Source organism: Cyrtonyx montezumae, unplaced genomic scaffold (assembly GCF_038088225.1).
Source record: "Cyrtonyx montezumae isolate F1298 unplaced genomic scaffold, pur_monq_1.0 scaffold_4, whole genome shotgun sequence".
Lineage (NCBI taxonomy): Eukaryota > Metazoa > Chordata > Aves > Galliformes > Odontophoridae > Cyrtonyx > Cyrtonyx montezumae.
Window position 1 is genome coordinate 7,613,518 of NW_027072045.1, and position 23,760 is coordinate 7,637,277.

Genomic DNA, 23,760 nt, shown 5'->3' on the forward strand with positions numbered 1-23,760 from the left:
CGGCTGTCCCGGGGCTGAGGGTGGTGGGGCTGCTCCTGATCCGCTCCCCAGGAAGGGGTTCAGCATCCTCCCCTCACCCCCATACACACAGCTTCATCCCAGCGAAGAGAAAATTGCTGCTTTTCAACAGCAGCGCTCCGTCACACCCCTTCAAAAGAGGAGTCTGAAGGTTCACGGTGACACGAGATTGTCTAGATCTAAGGAATTTTTTTTTCCCTGATATAAACTTCAGTGGCATTTCCTTATCTTTCCAATTATTCACTGTGTTGCATCTCTGCTAATTATGATACCCCACTGCGTAGCCGTTGCGTCGGGCCCAGCAGTTCAGTGCACGGGCTGGAGATTGGCACGGTCTGGCTAATTACTCCTGGATGCGGGCTCCGATCCTGCAAAATCATACACCTACCCAGCGGTGCGCGGTGTTTAACATTCGCTACCTGAAGAGTTTCACATCAAAGCGACGTTTTTCAGTGTAACTGCCTCATAATTGGCACAAAACACAGGCTTCGTAACAAACAGCCTTTTGCTTCTCGACAGGTCACCGCTTGGATGAGAGCGAGCAGCGTCAGAGCTGCACATGGCTCTCTCCAGTCGTCTGTGTGCTGCTGCTGGGACCATCTCTGCTCCGTGGGACTACGCCTGTGGCTCCTGGTTGGAAACAGAGCCAAAGCTTGCTGCTGAAAATTAAGCTCTAACGGAGTCCCATGGCTCCTCTCATGCCGTCTGTTGGCTGCTGCTTTTTGAGAAGCCAGCGCCATTTCCAAATCTGTAATAGATAGTTAAGGACAACAGAGGAACAAGAAATGTGTGGATCTCCAAGTAAACGTGTGGAGAGGAGAGATGGGAGAGAATCATTGAATGGCTTAGTTTGGATGGGACCTTAAAGAAGATTTTGCTCCAAACCCACTGCCGTGGGCAGGGTTACCACGCACCGGCCAAGCTGCACAGGGCTCCATCCAGTCTGACCTTGAATGCCTCCAGGGATGAGGCATGCACAGCTTCTCTGGGCAGCCTGTGTCAGGGCCTCACTGCCACCTCCTGAGTAAGGAATTTCTGCCTAACATCTGACCTGATTTTCCCCTCTTTTAATTTAAAGCCTTTCCACTTTGTCCTATCACTTCCAGACTGTGTAAAAAGTTGGTTCCTCTCCTGCTTGTAAGCTCCCTTCAAGTACTGGAAGGACACTGTGAGGTCTCTCCTGAGCCTTCTCTTCTCCTAGCTAAGCAAACTCAACACCCTCAACCTTTCTTCCTAAGAGAGATGCTCCAGCCCTTTGATTAGGACTATAACAAAACCAGCAATGACTGTCAGTGACTCCTGAACAACCAAATACTCTTTCCTGGTGTTGTGTGTGTGTGTGTGTGTGTGTGTTAGTTTGGAAATCCGGACACAGGATGCCATCTGTGGCTTCCTGTATTTCAGCGAAAATGTTTGCCTATTGTCATCTGGTCCTCATGGCCAAATTTACATATCTAGAGATATAACCATTCTACAGATCATCATAAAGCTATTGAAAAAATAGTATTGTGCTTTATAGAATTGTTTGAGTTGGAAGGAACCTTTAAAGATTATCCAGTCCAACTTTCCTTCAATGAACAGGGACATCTACAATTCAATCAGCTTGTTTCCTCAGTGTGCTGCAAAACCTTTCTTAATTACATGGCAATTTAACGATTTCAGTGAAGAATACAGTGCTAGATATTTCAGAAAATCTTTCTGGTTTTCAGTGATGAGTAAGGGAGAAATTAGAAAATACATAAGTAGGAGGAAATATCTTGCTTCAGGGCATAGAGTGATTGCTACCTTGAGAAGGGTCAGGAAGGAAAGATTTTTGTCATGTATACTATTGCATAGCTGGCCATATGCATTACTGGGCAGGAGGAAGAGCCAGCAATGTGATGCATCAGCATTCCTCTTCTTATCCCTGGAGACTCACTCACTCTCCAAAAACATTAACAATGAAGCCTTTGGCTGGATATTTGCATTGTAGAAAAGAAATGTTTAACCGCCATGTAAGCAGCTGCAGGAAGACAATGGAGCGTGCCCTTGGGAAATTGAAAGGTAGGTGGCAGGTTTGAACCAGAAGGCTTGAGGCAACGAAATAGTACCTGTCTGGAATAATTACTGTGCTATGTTCTGTGAAAACAAGGATGGGGCTTTGCTGTGACCCGAGAGGCACAGGTGAGGATACTTCTAGGTGCAAGAACTCCAACGCCTCTCAAGACGTTCCCTTCTAAGTCACAGTCGTTAGGATTTTATGTATTTTGAAAGAGAGGGTGGACGGTTGTGATACACTGTGGGAAATGAATGGAGTGTGTGATATGATTTGGAACACAACAGTTTTGTGAAACTCAGCAGAATAATGCATTTCAGACAACTTGGTGTGTGCGTTTCGGGTGTATTTCTCTGGAATTAGGCAGGGGTGATCTCCTGCGTACGTCCCATTTTACTGGCTTTAAACTTGAGGTATTTTTAGGTTATAATGTGTGATAAATGGGAATATTTGGACAGTGGACATTGTCTGCACGGGCTGTGTTGTTCATGCTTTGCGTTTTTCTCCAAGCTTTCAATTTAAGTTGTGTTACATCCTCAACATTTCTTTCTCTTCTCTTCTTGTCCTTCTGATCCTTTTTTTTCATTTCTCTCATTCCCCACTCTCACTCTCTCTTGCTCTTTGACAACATTTGCAAAATCTCTCCTCTCTTAAGTGTTCCAGACGCGGCCAACAAAGGGAAAATGTAAGCACAAATGTAAGTCAAGAGATGTCAACAGTTGTTTGTTGGTTTTTGAAACAGCAGAAATGTAAAAGGCACTGTACATATTTGAAAAGCGGTCCCATAACTGTTTTTCTTCATGATAAATATTTTCCAGCTTTCTTATGATTTTTTTTGGAAGTAGTGTTTGCCACTATACTGAATTCGATTAACGCAGACAGGCTGTATGAGACAAAATGCTGTGAGCCCAGGTATCCAATCAGCTACATGGCTCAGAGTTGGACACGTGTGTGAATTACTACAGGTAGCTTTTAGCAGTGGATGGTACCCCCATTTTGTGTGCTGTGAAAGAGCAACTTTTTTTAATCTGTATTTTTTCAAACGGGGAGGATGTGGTTGCCAAGATTTGTAGTGCCTGGCTTCTTGCTATTCAAGCTGCTGGAAGGGCACAGCTGCTATTCAGGAATGACAGAGAAGGCGGCCCTGACTTGAATGTCTGTTAAGAGGTTATTTTGTGTGACTAAAGTGTGCTTTTAGATTCAGATTCTTGATGCAGGCACGCTGTAAATTTTCTATGCAGTTAATTCAATGAATAAAAGGTGCTTGGAGAGGTAACAATGATTCTTCCTACTAATTTGCACTTTCAAGGTACTGTCTCCTTGTACTTTGTGTGTAACTGCAGTACTTTTAAACCACATTGATTAAGGTTCTACTGTTAAGTAAAGCCTTTTAAGATTTTCACTGATATCAAAAAGCCTTTATGGGGCCCTACTAAGGGAGGAAAAAAGCCACAATAAGCTTTTAACTGAAGAAAAAATGTCTTGCTAAGATTTGTCAAGATAACAAACTTGCACTGGTTTTGTGATTTAATTCCTTGCATGATCAAAATGGAGCATGTACTTTGTAATGACACTGTACAATGCTTGGTTGCCTTTTTTTTTTTTTTTCAATAAACTCTCTTTTCTGATAGCAACTCCAGTTTTAATCTAGAGTGGTGAAGCACAGACCGTACAACAGGACAGTTTAAAGGTGCTCAGTTTTGAGGGAAAGCCTTCAGTAGACTCCGGCAGAACTGGAGCACAATGGATATGAAGGCAAATGGCACAGCTTGGAAAAGAGGTTTCTGGGAAGGATGTTGCTGCACAAGGCATTGTTACTTACCCTACTTGTCTTTTTGGATATGCTGTGACCTTGGAGAAGAAGGAGAACTTGGAAAACATTGGCTGACTTTCAGCCAAGTTGGTAATCTTGTGAACAGAAATGAGCATGCTCTCTCTCTCTTGAAATGAAGTAAGTTCTATTTGTGATACCTAGCTGTGACAAACCTCTTGGCTTGAAAGGAATATGTGGTGCACAGTGCAACCTGGAGTCCTGTCCAGATCTTCGGCGTTAAAATGGATCCTGGATGAAGTCTTTTTGGTTTGGGGATGGGCTGTTTCCAGCACCTCTCTGTGCTGGTTTCAGGAATGATCTGGGAGAGGAGGACGTACTTCGTTTCTTGTGTGGTTTCATATAGGACCAAAAAAACAAGGGCTACCTAGAAAGTAAATGATATATTGACTCTTGGAGTAGATAGACACCAAGAGGCAGCAGCTGATAGCATGCCCAGTGCTAAATAAAGAAGAAACAGCCTGGCCCCCATGACCCTAATAACAGTCACTTGTAAACATAATGGCAGTTTCAAACAACACAAAAAGCTTCATGAAAAAGGAAACTGGAGACCACCACATTTATTTAGGTTCACAGGTGTGAGCATGATGTGTATTATGGTGATAAAACCTAGTCAACATCAAATTGCTCCAAGTTCCCAAAGGAATAGCATGAGGGAACACAGCAGCAATTGTAGTACAAGTTTTTTTCTGTAACTGTATTTTGTAAGAGAAAATAGAAGTGTCTGTATGTTCATATTAATCACCTCTTTTGAACCACCTTAAGTGTTTGTGCCATACCTATTGCTCATCAGATAAGTGTCTATTTTCAGCATGCCAGTTGTTGACAACACCTCATGCCAGTACATTGTCAGCATTCAGTCATAAGCTAAGCAGAACAGTGTATCCCCATCTCTTGAATACGAGGCTCTCTAAGCATACCCAGAGACTCTGGATATAAATGATTTTGATTTGTTTTTTGTTTGTTTGTTTGTTGTTGTTTGAGATTTTTGTAGAAGGAAAATGCTTGGCAATATCCCAGAACTGTTGCAGATAGAGGAACTGCAACAAATGCATGGATGACTGAGAAGGATTTTATGTCCCAGGGCCATAGAGCCCTGCAAGTGGAGCTGTTGTGATTTGCAGAGTTGGAAATCTCAAATCCTGATCACTTGTAGCTAGTAAAATATAGTAACTTTTTAAATTCAGAGTGGGCTTGACAACCATAATAATTTGGCACAGTGACTCCTAAATAGTGTTATCAGCAATTTTTATACTCAGATCTGTGCCAGCCTGTGCTTTGTGGGCGCTCTTAAATAGCTGCCTTTTTCATTCCATAAGTAAATCATTACTTTCTGATGTTTTTATCCACGGGGGATAGATGTTTGGATTTGCACCCACTGCATTTAAAGCTCTTTGTAAGAGGTCTGTGTTGCTCTGTGTCCTACATCTAGAGCGATGGTTGACAAGATGGTGATGGAGAAGAAGAATGAATGTACGTCTTCCAGGTGTAACAAAGGTCCAGGATGCTCCAAAGCCATTGCTGGCATGCTTCCCTGGTGGTGCCTCCTAATACAGTGCTGCAGAGTAACCCTACATAAAGTCATTTGCTTTGTATCAGGGTGAGTGGTGACTGATGAATTGCTGCTATGTAGGCTTTCATCTTCCCCCTGGGCTTACGACAACAGGCTTTAGAACAAAACTGAAATATGAAATGATCAGATTCTAATGTTCACATGGACATGATTTGATTCCGTGAGTTCATTCTTCTATTTAGAGAAAGATATTGCTACCCTCCCTTACGCACTGACACAGTTGCCAAAATAACTGCTCTTACTAACTGGCAGCTTTAAAAGCCAGCCTGCAGCTGACTTTGAAACAGAAGGTCAGGAAACGGAGCAACAGACTTCAATTCAGAGCTTTAATGGGAGCCATTGACCACGGCAAAGGGCCCTGACTGGAGTGTCTAGAGCGTGCTTTGCACAGGCCAAAAAGTCACTTTCATACTCTTTGAACCTTTTGTATAAACCTATATATTTTTCACTCTGTGGATTTCAAGATGAATGTGCAGCCGTGTGCTAGATGTGGCTATGGGGTTTACCCTGCTGAGAAGATTAACTGTATAGATCAGGTCAGTTCTCTTTCTTTATTATTTTGGACTACAATAAATGTATAGATTGGCACTTTTAACAACGTGCAGATCTCTTGGTTCCAGAAGTTCTTAACTCGTAACTGGGATCAGATCTGAAATGAGTTAATAATAGGCATATATTTGAAGAAGAATTCTTCAGGTTCACAAAATGGGTGGAACGAGTCAATTCTGAAATACAGGACTCAAAAGACTAATAATGAAATACAAGTAATGATTGCTTGGTTTCTCTTTTGTGTTTCTTCCAGACATGGCATAAAGCCTGTTTTCACTGTGAAGTGTGCAAGATGATGTTAACAGTAAACAACTTTGTTAGCCATGAGAAAAAGCCTTACTGCCAAGTGTAAGTTTGTTTCCTTTGTTTTTTTTATTTTATTTTTAAGAATTGTCAAGCAATCCTAATGCAATAGGAGATCGACATTTAGACTCTGTCTGTTCCTGTGTAATGTGTAATAATGAATTATTAGAGCCTGAGTGCATATCTTTGCATTGAAGTGGCTCAACAATGGTGGGAAACTCTTGTTAAAGATAAAGCTTCCTCATTTCTCCAGCATGTTAAAAGATACCAAATTAGGTTCCACTTCAGCATTTTGGGAAGAAAATAAACCCAACCATAAAATTCAGAGCTTTCCAAATCAGTTAAGAGTTAACAAGGTTGAGTTAATCATCAAGAAAATGTATAAAATGCAGATTTTGGAGTTGGTTTGTTCTCGGAAGTTTTTATTTTATAATGATCAGTTCCTGTCAAATTTGTCAGCAGAAAAAGGAGAGATGACAGTTGTTTTTTATTCTATTATTCTCTTTTGTTATTAGAAACACAGCATTGATATGATGATCATTAAAATTAATTTTGCTCTAGGCACCTACTCCATACAATAATAACTTGAATGTAATCTGAGATCTGTGTTTGAGTGGGGGAAAAGTTATGTACAGGGGGGTGGAGGCTGATATTGTTTTCAAGTGCTCAAAGAGAACCTTTCTTGTGGGCTGTCTGGTGCATTCCTAAAATCCTTTTATGCTTCTTTTCTTAGGCACAACCCAAAAAACAATGCCTTCACAAGCATATTTGAGACACCAATAAATTTAAATGCTAAAAAACTATCGGAAGTGGTAAGTGAGGTAAGAAGTTTGAGGGCCAAATGTGTTTGGCTCTGATTAATATTTTGATATTGTATTTAGGTCTTGTTTTAAATATATATGTATAAAAATATAAGTATGTATGTGTGTTCCAAGGCAAGGCTGGATGTGGCTCCACACAGCCTGGTCTAGTGGCTGGTGATTCTGCCCATGGCAGGAGGATTGAAACTAGAAGATCTTTGGGGTCCTTTTCAACCCAGGCCATTCTATGAATTCTGTATTTAACCTTCTGTACTCTTTAAGAGCAGGAAAATATTCAGCCCGGGTTTGAATCATAATTTTTAAAGCTGTTTCATTCATAAGAAACCAAACAGTACTTTCAAAAAGAAAAAGGGATAGCAGATTCTTACATACCACGTCTGGCAATCCATATGGAGGCATTGTTTGCATGAGCTGCAGGAGATACTGCCCAGAGCGTGCAAACTTAGTAACTAAGACAGGGGGTTTACACAGCTGTTTGAAACAAGAGTGACCTACTTGTTTTATGATCTCATCTGAAACCGATACCGAATGCCATGCAACAAACAAACAAATCTATCTCAGTAAGAGCTGGGCAAAAGTTCACATAAATACCTCGTCCTGTATTTCTGAAAAAGCTGAGCTGATATTTCACTTCTGCGAGGAAACACAAAGCACAGGGGACTCCAGGTGAGCTTTCGCTGAAAGTATTTTGGGTGGATTTAGGATGGCACTTTTCCATGCCCGTTTCAGTGCAGCTGCAGCAGAAGGCTGCTGTGCACCGCTGAACCTCTAGAGGTGCTCGAAGTCTTCTTTGTTTCCGATCACCTCTCTTCTCTGCCTTGCATTGTTTTCCTCCAGGTGTATTTGTTTCAAATTTACACGCCTGTGAACTTGTATAAAATGAGACACACGAAACCAACCCGCAATTGTTTGCAATCTCAGTTCTACATCATTTCGTTCAGAACTCTAAAATAGTACTCTTTGCAGAACTATATTTAGTAAGAAAACCAGTGTGTTTAAATATGATTTTAAACTTCTTTTATTTATACATATAGCGTACTACATCACTCTGTTTTTTTTGTGTTAGCCATACAAAGTGGGAGCACATTTAATTTCTTCTCTGGGATGCTTTATCTTTCCTGTATCATTCCTGCGTATTCCTGTTATGCATCAGATTTGGCATCTTCAGAGGCAGTAACTTTTTCAGCAGTGACTGTCACACTTACTTGAAGCCACGACTGACAGATCTGGTCAGGAATTAGTCTGGGATTACTGCAGGTTCTATTTCTGGTTTTAGGCATGATATGACACAGATACTTCCAGTGCATATGAATATATGCACCAGACAAATTATAGCTCAAAGATCATTTTTCCTCGCTTTTTTTTTTTAAACACCTCAAGCACCTTCTGTCCTTTTCAATCATGTAATGAGGTTCTGCTCCAGAGAGAAAATTGCTAAGGGTAGTAAAGAAGCTGATTCTGCAGTACTTACTTAAAGGGAGCACTTCTGTGGAAATTTTGCACGTAGGAACACTGTTTCATTGGTAAATGTACAAAGTAATACTAACTTGTTTCAATCGCTACTGCTTTTTTTTTCTTACTTTTAGACTTCTTAAGCAGAAAACATATTTCTTCATTTCTAACATACTCTTCTCACGTAAGTGAATACAGAGATAAAAATTCGGCTTCTCTCTACACAGAAATTCTGTGTTGCAGACAAATCATTAATCCCTGTGTGCCTCTGTACTTAATTTATAAAATGAAGATAACTGTGCACACGTAGAGCTTTTCTTCTGTCAAGTATGCTTAGTTCTTGAACTCTTCAGTACAGTGGCTCTTATTTATTTTTTTGGGGTATGTACAGTATGTTATGTAGTAGAGGTGTGGTTTCAGTTGGATTTCTGGTATGTTGTCATGATAAAAGTAACAAGGGGAAAACAATGGCCCAGGACTAAATATAGTATCCACTTGCATTTACACAGTTCACCAGGGAATAGTTATTTCATCTAATACTGCATTGGTATGTTGTGCTTAAAAGTTCTTCAGAATTATAGTCCTCATCTATATATATTTTTCCTCAAAAGTATTATATAAAGACCAATGTATTCTTTTAGAGCTTCATGTCAAATTTGAGGTCCAGTGTCATGCTCCTTTACAGATGTGCAGCTTCATAACAGAAGCAGTGTTAGGTAGGAGCTTGTTGTGTAGTTTACAAAACAGAGGTTTGGCCTTAGAACTAAATGAAATCTTGTTGTGGGAACACAACTCTTTTTATTGCTTTGATTTGTATTACTTTTTGACTGCTTCAGCTCCTGCAGATCCCATACCACTCTGGACTAAGACTGTTTTGCCTTTTATTGTCTCCCTTCTTCTTCTCCTGAGAGTGATGTTTAGTCTGTATGAACGCGCTACTAATACCAAGTTAAATTTTTTTTGTAGGTAAAATATCGAGAAGAGAGTGAGCAATTCAAATCTGCCTTTCAGTGGGATGTGAGGTCCAGAGACATTGAAGCTGCATACCAAGCCCAACACCTGGCCAGCCAGGTAAGAAATAACCTCAAGTCTTCAAGCCTTAAGCCTGCAGGAGGACAAAGTTTTGCTTTTCTGAGTGTTAGAGGTTTACTCACAGCTTTCCACTGCTAAGCTTTGCAACAAGTGGTCTGGTTCCCAGGGGAATTACTTGGGTCTTAATCCAGGATCCCATGCCCTGACAGCTTGATGTTTGGCATTCTGAAGGTATGTGGAGGCCTTGTGCTGTATGTCATCAGAGGGTAAATTTTACTTAGCATTATGTGTTTCCGTTTCTTCCTGTCAGACCATCTGCTTGCTTTTTAAAACAAGGATACAAATAAGTAATGATTTAATTTTTGTTCTGTAGAACGCTTACTATGCTGCCTACGAGGGAGGAACGTCATGGTACTCAGGAAACATACCAGATCCTCAAATGGTCAGGATAACTCAGGCACAGAAGACTCTGAATGATGTAAGTGCACTGACATGTTGAAATAGATTCATTTTCATGGCTGAAAAGTGCATCAGGCTTAAACCTTCAATAAGATGCTATCCAAAGGAATACTGACATACCCACTGCTGCATCCGGGGAAGTTTGGATTAGATATTAGGAAAATGTTCTTCACCAGGAGGGTGGAAAAGGACTGAAATAGGCTCCCTTGGCCCCAGGTCTGACAGAGTTCAAGAAGTGTTTGGACAATGCTTTCAGACATAGGGTTTGAATTATGGGTTGCTCTGTATGGAGCCAGGAGTTGGACTTGATGATTCTAACTCAAGCTATTCTATGATTCTACTTCCATCAGTAAGTGTTTAGCCTTGTGAGTAATTGGTCAGGTCACATAACAGTGTTATTGCCTGTCCTGGAAATCACACATTTCTTTAGTTTTATAACAGAGATGCATTTCTGCTATTGACCAAACATATCTGACCTGAACTTGATTGTATCTTTATTTAGTACTTAGTACTTTTTTTTTTTCTCAGTAAGCAGAACTTAGAATGGAAAGCACGTCTTATTTTCCAAGGAGTAGAGCTTTCATTGAATGTCTTTCCTTTGTAGGAGAAAATAAATTCTGAATTATGACTGTCTCTACCCTTAGAATGGGTTAGTGACTGACTAAGACAGAAAATGAACCATAAATGATAGAAACGAAGGTGGAATGTCGGTTGGTTTTATTTCTTTTGTGTGTGTGTGTTTTGTTATTAAACTACAGTGTGATTCTTTGGAACAAAAAACCCCAAAATGTTAATTTTCCAGTTCCAGTATACAGAAGAATATGAGGTGCGTCGAGGCAAAGGCAGCTTTCCTGCTATGATCACTCCAGGTTATCAGGTGGCTAAGAGAGCTACTCAACTAAGCAGTAATGTAAGTGTTAGCTATTTTAATCATGCATTAGACTTCCTGAAGTTGGAGAATCCTGGGTTTAGGCCATTAGATGATATACTCTATGATGAACATAATCCTACAAAATGAAACTCTAACGTGATGCAAGAAACACAATTATCAAACTTCTTGCTTTGGAAAAAAAATCATATAGGATAGATGACAATACAGACATTTCCTGGAAGATAGAGTAATTTTTCTGTAATTTATTACAACCTGAATAAAATCACAAGCACTGTAAAGAGTTTATTTCATTACTTTTATTTTATTTGGTGGCTTTATTAATCTTTTTTTTTTCTCATCTTCTGATCTTTTCTGCTCTTTTTATTATATGAAATTAAATACTTGTAATATTAAACCTAATTCATTTACAAGCTAAATGAGATCATATATCCACACAAAATTGCCTCTTCTTAAAAATAACGATTCAATTGAAAATGATCAAGTAAAAATAAATCCTGTACAAATGATTTGAAAGTTTTGCATTTTTTTCTGTGTTGTCTGTATTGTTACTGTAGTATGATCTCAGTATTTTAAGCTGTTAATGTGTGCTCTTCTAATACTTTAATCAAAAGTAAGGCTCATATGACTTCAGTATTGTTTAAAACTTTCAGTATCTGAGGCCCCTTCTGTCTCCTTTCAGTCTTCACTATAAGAAATTGGACACTTCAGTATGCCAAACACTTGACTCTGCTGTGGGGAACCTCTTTACTATTGCTGCTCACTTTCTGCTGATACTTTCTGAGAGAAAAAAATATATCTGCTAGTTATTATAATATGTATTCTATGTATGTATCCTTCACCCAGGTGGAATACAGGCGGGGACATGAAGAGAGAGTTTCAAAGTTCACCTCTGTTGTAGACACTCCAGATATACTTCATGCAAAGGCTGGAGGACAGCTTGTGAGTGATGTAAGTGGACAAAGATATATAGGTTGGTTCGTTCTCGACTCTGAATGTGACTCATTAACATTTCATTTTTAAAAGACCGAGATCCATTCTACACAATGATTGAGATACAAAGGTCCTGCAGGAGTGTTACTGCACTGTGAAGCGTACATGCAGGAGGTAGATCTGGATGGTTTGGCAGCTGACAGCCATTGAATGCCGGACTTTGTAACTTTAAGACCTGTGTGTAACCAAGATACATTTCTCTGATCAGTCTTTTGTTTTGCTTGTTTATTGCTGTTGTTTGTTCTGTTTTGTTTGTTTGCTTTTACAGTTGAAATACACTGAAGACTTTGAAGAACAGAAAGGGAAAGGCAGCTTTCCTGCTATGATCACTCCAGCTTATGAAACTGCCAAGAGAGCAAATGAATTAGCCAGTGATGTGAGTGCCCGAAGCTAAGTCTCTTTTTGGAAATAAAATAAATTTGGAAATAAAAAGAATAAATTCTCATACAAAATTTGGATTAAAATACTTACTGGAAGAAATTTCATGAGCACTGGAGATTTACAGTAGCAGAGCTCTTCATAAACAAAATTGTTTTCTTTTTAAGGAATGCACATCAAGATATAGGAGCATATAAGAAATGCTCATTGTCTCTTGTGCACCATTGCAGGGTGAGGTTTACATGAGCCAAAGAAACAAGCTTTTTGAATACCAATTTGATATATTTATATATACACACACATGCACATGTATATGCATACATTTGATATAGCAATACATGTATAAACAATTGCTTTCTATTCTACTAATTTTACTTTCCTTATCATCTTTTGTGTGTGTGTTTCTTAATGTGCTGATCTTTATTGGTTTCCTTTTCCTTTACAAACAGAACAAAACCACAACACCCCTGTAATCCTTAAAAAGCATTGTAAAAGGACTTCAGTATCAGTATTGAATGTATCAGTATTTGAATGCACAGTTAATTGTGTTTTGTCACTGGATAGTGAAAGTGAAGCTTTATTTGTTGGATAACATATTGTGCTTTCTCATTGGAGGTGAATTTAAAACATAATATTAAGAGTCATCAAGAGTATAAGAAGAGATCTGTAATTTTGAAGGCAAAAGCAACTTATTCTAAAACATTAAAATGCCTTTGTTTGCCTTTGATTTGAAAAAGACCCTTTGTCAGCAAAGTGAAATGCTGATTAAAGGGCAGCAGCAGGTTAAAGGCATTATTTTTACTTCAAATTTAGACAAAGATTTGCATTACTGCTGAAGGTTGATTGCCTAAAATTCCCATTATCATTGGGAGATCACCATCATTTAGAACCATGCCACTTTATTATGGCATGCAGGTGACCATGTTGTAAATTAAGTAGGAGGGAGTGCTCTGAAGTAACCATAAATTTACATTACAGTTAGTTATGTTTGTTTTTTTTTAACTTGAACATCAGGGATTAGCCTCTGAGAAGCGGGGGGTATTGAATACACTGAACTCCTGGTATAGGTTAAAATGGCAAGGCCCACATTCATTGTGTGTTAGTATCTACACCACTATTTTTATTTTTGTATCTTTAAGTGGCATATTTGACTTCTGAAGATTGGTGGCAATAGAAATTATCAACGTGTGTACTGATTGGTTTTTATTTTATAATATTTGTGGACAAGGTTAAACTCAACCAGATGTTTTGTTTTTTTTTTTATAATCCTTTTAGGTAAAGTATCATCAAATATATGAAAAAGAAATCAAGGGAAAAGCCAGCCATACATCTGGTACAGATGTTTCATTTGCAAGAGAAAACACAGATCAATATGGTCAGGTATGCGGTATCCAAGAAATCACTATCATTACAGATCCTTATGTAGAGTCATTTGAGTTATGGGAGGATAAGTCCTACTGTTGCAAATCTTATCAGTGTACATGTATGCACTGGACATTTCTGTTACGGTATTTTTCTATATCACTGAAATGTGTTTATGTGTGTGAACTTTACAAAATTGGATTTCTAAGGCTGATAACGTGAAGTTCTACACGTATGGAACCAAACGAGCTTTAGTTCTGTTATAGTCTATAACATTTGCCTTGGTTTCATTTCTTTTTAAATGTAATACAGTTATTTTTGTGGTCTTCCAATTCTTCTTCTTGCTATTCGCATCCAAAGTTCTACTTTAATTAAGGTTTGCCTCTTCCAGGGAAATAGTAGAATTAAATAGAACTAAATACAGCTGAATGGAATTTGAAAGGAATTGAATAGTGGGTTTTTGCACAAAAAATACTATATAGTTATTTTAGGTTTCTAATTCTAACTCCTTATCAGACCCATATTCTTTGGAAGGAATAGGAAGTATATTGTCTTAAGACGTTTGGTAATTTTACATTTGTTCACTGCTTCTGTCCAACCTTACATCTTTGTGATGTGTGAAAAGCAATCCATCCTTGAATAATGTGAGTTTTGAAGGGAGCCTTCAATAAGTTTCTATCTTTTGAGCTACTACAAGTTTTAGTAAGAATAAACAAATAAAATGAGTTTGAAAAAGTGCTAATTGCATCTTCAAGGATTGGAATGCTTCTATCATTTGAATTAATTTATGTCTTTTTCTTTGAAAGTATCTTTGAAACTTCAGTCACAGACTTCAAATTTAATTTGAGTTTTAATCTTAATAGGCTGGATTCTGATATTTTTATCCAAATAAAAGTGAGCCATTGGAATTAATGGATTTCACTGAATTAAGTATGACTTAACATGAGTGAAGGTATTGGAACTTTAACAGTCAAGATCATGAGCCTACATTATACATGCTACACGTGTGCAGATATGTGTGTGCACATACGGACACCAGGCAGTTTAAAGAATTTTACCGTACGCTATTTTATTATTTTTTAAGAAATTATTCAAATGATGAAAATTAATCATTTTTACTTTAAAATTATGTTTTGGAATAGGAATGACATTAGAAATAACATAAAATGTACTTGAAGAAGTTGCAAAAAAGAAAAAATGACAATTCAGTCTAAAGAATTCAGACTCATGAACATCATTTTAAAAGAATAACTCAGCTGATGGGTCAAGGATATTTTTTATTTTCCATGCCTGTTTATAAAGTAATCTGGTTGCAGTAACTATATTATATTGTTCACAAACTTATGATATGACCTATCATATCCTGTAATATTGATATTGCACAGAATTACCTACAATGAATTGTTTTGCATTGAGAAATCACGAGACCCCCAAAGTATTTATAGTAATTTCTACCTATGCTGTATTCTCCATGATATTCCTGACAAGCCACAGATTTTTTTTTGCTTACATTGGCTCTTTGCTGCAAAGCACCACAAAATATAACAGAGAAGGCACACAACACTACACCTTACTTGCATTTATGCTTACTACATTCTTCCCTTTCTCCCTCTGGAAGGCTTTGAGGTGGTCATTATGTAATACCAGGCTAAGAAAGTTTCAATATTTTATTATTAAGTCATCAAAAAGCCTTTCAAATGGTAAAACTTAAAAATAATCTTGAACAGGATAATTCCAGAACATTTTTTTCTTTTTTTTTAAATCAAGCAAACTGAATTTTGTGTTTGTTTTCAAAACAGTTTACCACTGTAATATCTAGGTATTTATGTTTGTAGAGAAGTATTATGTTTTGGTTAGTTGTGATGTGAGGAAGGGCTATGGTGAGGTCAGGAGGCTTCTCTCAGGTCTCCATGCTAAACTTGGAAAGCTTGAGAAAATTTCCTGGCTGCTCAAATCGTTAGATATTTTTCCTTTTTTTTTTTTTTCAGGCAAACATATATTAACAAAGACAAGATATCACTTCTGTAAGAATTAGGGTAGAATTAAAAGGGTATAATTATACACATGAATTCTGTGTTGAACACAACTAATTGCCACCTAAATTTCTCTTGCAGGCACAGTTAATTTGGTGGGTGATTTCAGTCTTAAAAACAGTCATCTTACATTCTCTTTTGTTAAAAAATAATAACAAAATAATGAACTTTACTGCTAGCAAGGACTGTGGGGTTTTGTGAAGTCATCCATGGCACCACTATACTTATATATGATGAATAAACACCGATTTTTCCTCAGGATTATATGAATGAGTATGAAGAACACAGAGGGAAAGGAAGCTTTCCTGCTATGATCACTCCAGCTTATCAAAATGCCAAGAAGGCAAATGAACTGGCAAGTGATGTAAGTATGGAACCCAGATCAATGCAATTCATAAACAATTAAAAACATCAGTTTGTTAGAGCAGTGCTCTAGAGGTAAAATGCTAAAATTACATCTCAGAAGTAAACAAGGATGAGGTTTCATTGTTTTGCTGGGAACTGGATAGCTCATGGGATTAATAATATCTATTAATAAAAGGGGACATAGTTCCAGCTTGTGTGAGGGAAGAGGTGGAAGCAGCAACTAATGGGGATCCCTACTGTTAGGCTAACCCTCCTGGCAAATCTGCACCTGTATTATTAATGAAACCTTCAACTGCCTTAATCATCCTTTGGACTACTGTGGTATATTCCCAGTAGTGAATAAACGGAGGATGAATGAGCTGAACTGGTTTGATATTTTGATGTATCGTGCCTCCAGCGCAAAACAAGTCATATGGAGTGTGACACTGTCACACATTGAGCTTAGCTCATTTCTAAGCTGTTGATACTTAGTTTTGGGCAATAAGCTGAAGAACTGGCAAAAAAGATGGTGATGTGTGACTCCTGAATGGCACCCATTGATTAAAGGGCTTTAGTCCTGCTTGAGGAGACTGTTTCTAGCAGTGAGAAAATGAGGTCACAACCTTATGGCTGCTGTGAAGGGTTCCTGTGAGTGATGGACTCTGCTGTAAGGACACCTGCCCCCTCTGAGACTATCTGAGCTGATGGGCTCAGTCTGTCTTTTGGGAAGTCATCAGTTGCTTGAGTCTTTGAGCTTGTACTGTCCTGGACCACACACTAGCAATAAACAAGAGTGAAAGGACTGGTGACATTCTGTTACTTGAGCTTACAGAGGCCATATAAAAAAAACCTGAGACCTCTTGTGACCAAATCCCCTATGACAAACTCAAATATTTCATGTTTAAACAGGGGATCATTAACCACTCCAGCTAAAGGTGGCAGTTACATGGGTTGTTTTTTTTTTTCAAAATGTGAATGGTCAGCAGTTTTCTTATTAATGTTGATGATCTTGAAGGTCTTCAAACTTAGATGTTTCTCTGAGTTGAATTCTAATGTCTGAAGTGATGATTTATAACAGTAATGTTACCTCACTAGAGTACTTACCATGCAACTTTAATGTCTTTAAAGCCTGTGAAATGGTGAGCAGGCTTGGAAATTAAAAGAAATATTAACTTTACACTTCAGCACATTTCAAATAATTTGCTATTTTGTACGTTATGAATCTGCTTTTAAAAGCATTGCTATGAGATGAAGAACACAAGCATGTCTTTGTAAGCAGGAAACACTGGAATATATTCACAGAATCACAGAATTGTAGGGGTTTAGGAGGGACCTCCAGAGACATCAAGTCCAGCTCCCCTTCCAAAGCAGGCTCAAGACAATTCCTAACTGAGTTTTGCTGGGCAAAGTCTGGCAAAGGCCAACACAAATATTATCCATCTTTACCCATCCTAGCCCAGTTTAAGTCCTCAACCAAATGCCTTAATTAAAATGAGAGATACCTTATCTCTGTGATGTCAGTGTTAATTTGGTAGAGAAATGTAATTGTTTTAATAACGTTAAAAGTGCAGAAAGATAAGACTTTCTCATAAAGCTAGTTTCCACAGAAGGAAAAGCATCACAGAAAGCTTGATAAGTGTCTGTATGTAATTCTCAGAGGAGAATTCTACAATGTAAGTACTGACAATTAAATAGAAAAGCACAGAAACTTCAAGCAGTCTCTGGTCATGAGTCTGCTAGTTATCTGTTTAAGCTATGAACAACAACCAGTTCTGTTAAATCTATGTAAAAAAAAATAGGTTAAAAACTGCTTTCTATTGAAGTGGCTTTGCAGGAATTGTTTTGGCTGTGATTTTATGTCTGGTTTATTTCAGGAAGTGACAATTTGCAATGTTTCAATTTTCTAAATTCTATTTTCTTATGAAAGTGAGAATGGGAAAAGTCACATTGCAACTCACACAGCCAGTACAAAAAGCAGTAGTGAAAAGGTAGGCATCTGTTTTATAATTTTTCTTACTTTTCAGATAAAATACAAGAAAGATCTTTCCAAGATGAAAGGCGCAGCTCACTTTCATTCTCTAGCAGCTGAAGACAACCTGGTCCTTAAACAAGCCCAAAGTGCTAACAAGCTTGTTAGTGAGGTAAGTGATCTGCAGAATGGTATGGAGCAGCTCATGCAAACTTTTCCATCTGATGGGTAAGGACTACAGATTTAAAAAAATCTTGTTTTTATTGTTCCTTATGTAACAGAAATTATCCTTGTGTAGCACAGTAACTGGAGAGGAAGGTGCAAGAACAGATCTCTAAGTACTGTTATCTGGCCCTTCCAATAATTTATATGGAAGTATGGTGAGTTATACCAGCAGAGCACTTCTAATTCTGGTTATGCGGAGAACAGAAATCTAAGAAAAATGAACAGTGCTCTTAAAGTGCTGTGAAGTTATAAGCACACGTGGTTTTGGATGATTTGGGAGTATATATTAAATGTTTAAAGAATGTTCTAGCTATAAGTAAAAAACAACATGAACAGAGCCAAGAATTAGTGCCATACTGTTAATGCAGGTTTCTGTTTTCTTACATGATGTAAAAGAATGACATCCTCATAATGTGTTCTGCTTAGCAAAGGGAGATTGCTTGGGAATTCTCAGTAGATTATGAATTGTTAATTTATTTATATTATCATATCAGCTATAAAGCTGTTAATAAGTTTGAGTTCCTAGAGGTTCCCCATGGCAGTTCAAAAACTTATGCTCTTGAGGTGTCAAAGAATAAAACCTTCAATAATGAAAAACCCCTGGAAGGAGGACTGGAAGGGGCCTCCTGGGCTGACAATTTCTGGCTTCTGCTGTTTTTGCATAGAGTTGTGTAATCCTCTTCTTCTAATTTCTAGCCTGCATTTATTCCTGTCCGTTTTATTACTAGTGTGTTTTGTGCCAACATTGCCCTTTGGTATATAAAGTTCTTTTCCTTGCACGATTACATTTCTGAATGTTCGCACATCTATCATTTTCTCTCTGCCTCTGTTATCCCTGACTAGGCAAACCCAATTCTTCTTTCACAGTCTGAAAGCTGTTACAGGCTGAGTGCATATTCCTTAAACAGGAATGACTGTCAGAATGCATAAGTTCCTGATGAGCTCTTGCTGGGACCTGGTACACAGCATGCACAGTTCCTAGTACCTGCTGAAAGAAACTCTTTTTGCTCCCACTTTGGACTGCACTTACCTTCTTCATGGCTGAATTATTTTAGCATCTTGCCATCTTTGTATGATCAGCCTCCATATGAACAGTTTTCTTTTCTCAGCCCTTCCAGGCAGTGAATACAGGTTTTTGTGGCTAGTCTCTACATAAATCAAGCTCCACATTGCTGAATTTAGTGCCATTTCTGTTACTCCAGCCCTTTAGTCCTCATAATATCCCCCCGAATATCCCTGCTTCAGAGCAATAGAACTTAATTACTTAAACCATTTTTCTTTAAAAGTACTCTGAATATTATGCTAGTAAACTTTCTCCTGTTCAGTCCTGAGGTGTAAGTGGATTAGATTGGTTACATTTTTCTTTTGCCTATAAAATGAGAAGTGAGGATTCATCTTCATGATAACTTTCATAATATCTGATAAAAGAGATGTATCAATGTTTGAAGAGTGGTCTTGGCTAATCAACAGTGTGTGAGGGAACTTGATTGAGCAATTTAACATTTTACCATAACGTTTTTCCTTTTGTATTCTTGTCACCAAGGTGGAGTATAAGAAGGATCTTGGAAACAACAGAGGCTCCAGCATTAACTACTGTGATACTCCGCAATTCAAGAATGCCAGCAAGATCTCTAAATACACCAGTGATGTAAGTTTTCAGTGCCTTGTATGGTCTGTTTAAAGCTTACCCTGGTAACTGCTGATGGTAGGGTAGATAATTTATCTTATTTTCTCTGGTTGGTGGGAACTCTGGGTGCTCACTGGGCTTGGTGTAAGCTGCACCAAAACAATCTACTTTGGGTAGATGATTCATTTGTACAAATACTGTAGAAATAATGCTTCCTTGCAACTTATATAAATAAATAAATACCACACACACACACACACACACACACACACATATATATATTTATTTATATTTGTATAAAAATACATATATATATTTATAAATATATATATAAATATATATATATATAAATAAATAAATACTATTCTAGTATTTATTTCTGATGAAATAACTTACAGCAGTAGAATGTGGAGCTGTTCTCTGTATGTGGCATCCAGGTGGTTGGAAGAATGTACAGAGAACATCTTTTACAATAGGACACTCACTGAGTACTGTAGGCCTTGTTTCTAGAAGTGCTGAGGTGGTTTGTGAACTTATGGGTATCTGTAGTAGTACAACACTGACATACCACACCTGTAGCAATTTTTTTTTTCACTTCTGTAACACATAGAAACACAAGGAAAACCTAAATACAGTTTTACAGAGTATTTTTACATTTATTTATTTATTTATACAGATCAAGTACAAAGAAACCTACCAGAACCAAATGAAAGGTCATTACATGGGTATTGGTATGGACAAGCGAATGTTACATGCCATGAAAGTTGGCAACCTGGCAAGCAATGTAAGTCTTTTTTAAATTATACTTCTATAGTCATGGCTTTATTTTATTTTTTCCAGAATTAAACTGGTAATAGAACTTAGATTATATTGTACTGAAGATTTGAATGATAGATATGTTGAGAAGAGAGAAAAATTCTGGAGACCCTTTTATACTGCACTGTGTGGGAGAGACTGAAATAAGCTAATTCAGTGATCTGGCAACATACTGAGCTCCTTCAGTTTTCTTTGACATCAGTAGGATGCTGAAGGTTTCTTGCTACCCTCCCCCAGGGTCAGACCTTTGGTGGAAAAAGCAGCCTTTAATGAAGATTTCTGGATTCCAATTTAATTTACTGGGTTAGTCAAGAAGCTATTTCGTTACATACCATTCCTTCAAGTACATTATTTACAAATCTGTAAGAAGCTTGAGAACTAAGCAGAAAGATAAAAGAGATGTGTCATAGGTGGAAGTTAAGTTAATGCTCCCACTGTTGGCATAGGATTAATTGAGAAGCTGAAAAAGAATCAATTAGTGGCTAAACTATGCAAATAATTTCATTTTCTTTGTCACTCACGACATTGAAATTACTTTGTTTCCTGCATTTAATATTAATATTATTGTTTCTCCTTTCCTCTTGACTGATAATTATTCAAACAAATGACAGCCTAAAAAAAAGAATGATTTTTTTTTGTTCTCTCTGTGTTTCAGATAGCCTATAGATCTGATTACAAACATGACGGTGTTGACTACAATTACCCAGCTACTCTCACTCCTTCATATCAGACAACAAGGAAGTTGGTCCCTTTGAAAGATGTAAATAATTTTATGGCTTTCTTCCATTGCTTGCATGGCTCATCATCTCTCCGTAGGAGAGATAGTGATAGACTGCTGTATCAAATGATGATTTAATCATGGGAGCAGACAACTGGTGATAAAAAAAGGTTAAAGCAAAAAGTGCAAGGAGTTAAGAGGGCTCAGAGGGATAGTGGTGCCACCTCCTGTCATTGGCTTCAATTGAGCACAGTGGGGCAAAATTAGTCAGTTCTGCCCCACAGTGATGTTTTTCGTAGAATAGTAGAATAGCTTGGTTTGGAAGGAACCTAAAAGATCTGCTTCTAACTCCCCTGCTGTGGGCATGGTGGCCATCCTTCAAATCAGAGGTTAGGGCTCTGTCCAGCCTGGCCTTTAATGCCTCCTAGGATGGGGCGTCCACAGCTTATCTGGACAACCTGAAGCGTTTTTAAGGAATAATTTTAGAAGCTTCAACTATAAGAAGTGTTGTTGCCTCTTGAACAATAATTTCAGTTTTTTTCATTGAAAAAACTTTGAAAAGATAGACTTCATTGTTTGACATCTCAGTGTGTGAGAGTTGTATTTTCAAAGACTTCAAAGTAAGCATATTAGTTATCAGTAAGCAGATAAACTGAGAATATTTCAAGGTACTAAGTGATGATCGTGACTAGTGCAACAGGCTCTGTGGCCAATTGATTTATGTGTTCCAAATCCAGATTCTGACTGAACTGTACAAGAACAGGAAGCGCTGAAATGTTTAGAGCCCGCAAATCTAATTTCTACCTTTTGAACTTAAGTTCAGGTTTGGTGGACTGTCACCTTTCTCCTTTAAAAAAATCACAAGCAGGAATGAGTACATATTTTCAGTAAAAAGAAAAAGAAGATCAATTTCTGTGGAAGTAAAATTCTTGTTGTCTCTAAGGGAAGCAAGTCAAATGCTTGATTTTGTTGTACTTTGATCACTTTGGAAGTTATTTATTTCCTAAATATTATCATTGCATCAGAAAGAAAGTTTAGGTAAGGATTCCTGAAATAGAAAAGAATTATAATCTGCTTAACTGGAAATAAGTATTCTGTGAAACTAGGTTTATGTGATTGGCAATGTTTGCAAAGTGGTGATTAACAACAGTGAATATTGATCGTGGCCAGCGGTGAAAGATATTTGTGTTCTGCAGTGTAAAACCTTTGGCAACAACAGATTTAAAAGAAAGATTCTCTATGATGTGTAATATTGTATAATTTGGGGTTTAAATATGTTTCATAGGAATTTTGTGGACTTCAGTACCACGATTCACAGTAATTTTTTTTTTTTTGTAAATATGTGGTTTTCTTCTCTCATCCTTCACACAAAACTCCCATTACGTAGGGAACTTCTGTGATTACTGAGTTTTAAACTAATAATTAAACATAATGCATGAGGAAGTTCATTTGCTCTGTACAGCGTTTATTGGACAGACCTCTTCATAAAAAGGAACATTATAACTGTCTTTTAGGATAGTCTGATCTGAGTGATGGTTAGACATACCAGTTTTATATGATTGCTTTAGGGGACCAACTGTGTTTATGAATTATATTTTTTTTAAGAGAAAGGGATTATAAATTAAGTTCATTTTGAAAGTGAAATAAAAACTGGGACCTCAAATGAGGAAATTTTCAGAGCATTAACTGCAAATCTCACCCAAGAGATCCTGGTATTTTTCCCCGTCTCAGCTTATTATGATTTAAGTTAAGATTTATCTAGAAAATTAACGATCAAAACTGTCTATTCAGTCTCTCATTTTGCATTCTGAAAGTTACCTCTTTACTAAATATTCTCTCTTTAATTTATTTAATTTTAACTTAGGTAAACTACAGGCAAAGCATAGACAAGATGAAGTACAGCTCTGTTGCCAGCACTCCACAAATTGCTCAAGCCAAAATAAATGCTCAGCAGCTCAGTGATGTAAGTTCTGTCAACACTGCCCATCTTTGTTTATTAGAAGTATCTCATAATTTTATTTTATGGCCTTTAAATCTCTTAAATGTTCTTATTGTTGATGCGCATTCATCAGATTTATAACCAAAAGAAGAATACAAGATGAATGAAATTACTTACAGAAATGTAGCAATCACGCCAGTCTTCCATTTTTAAGTTTTATTAGTTCACTTTGTTAGGAATTTATCTTCTGTATGTTTATTAATGCATGATTTTAAAATCTGATATTTTTTATGTACAGATAATCAATAGTTACTCTATTTATGGAGTAATTATTCAAATCCCTAGTACCTAGGTAAAAGTTATAGTTACAGTAACACTGGTGATGTTCTTATG

At 37.5% G+C, this 23,760-nt stretch overlaps 1 protein-coding gene across 2 annotated transcripts in view; it reads left to right on the forward strand.

Moving 5' to 3' along the window:
- Nucleotides 1-5,755: 5,755 nt before the first annotated feature.
- NRAP (nebulin related anchoring protein) overlaps nt 5,756-23,760 on the forward strand; it is a 45,100-nt gene continuing 27,095 nt past the window's right edge. For both annotated transcript variants that reach the window (XM_065746617.1, XM_065746618.1), the window contains exons 1-15: nt 5,756-5,993; nt 6,260-6,354; nt 7,043-7,130; nt 9,549-9,653; nt 9,988-10,092; nt 10,876-10,983; nt 11,809-11,913; nt 12,224-12,331; nt 13,609-13,713; nt 15,988-16,092; nt 18,098-18,214; nt 19,811-19,915; nt 20,571-20,678; nt 21,366-21,470; nt 23,293-23,391. In XM_065746617.1, coding sequence (XP_065602689.1) covers nt 5,922-5,993; nt 6,260-6,354; nt 7,043-7,130; nt 9,549-9,653; nt 9,988-10,092; nt 10,876-10,983; nt 11,809-11,913; nt 12,224-12,331; nt 13,609-13,713; nt 15,988-16,092; nt 18,098-18,214; nt 19,811-19,915; nt 20,571-20,678; nt 21,366-21,470; nt 23,293-23,391 — 1,530 coding nt within the window. In that variant the 5' untranslated portion in view covers nt 5,756-5,921. The remainder of the gene's footprint in view (nt 5,994-6,259; nt 6,355-7,042; nt 7,131-9,548; nt 9,654-9,987; nt 10,093-10,875; nt 10,984-11,808; nt 11,914-12,223; nt 12,332-13,608; nt 13,714-15,987; nt 16,093-18,097; nt 18,215-19,810; nt 19,916-20,570; nt 20,679-21,365; nt 21,471-23,292; nt 23,392-23,760) is intronic.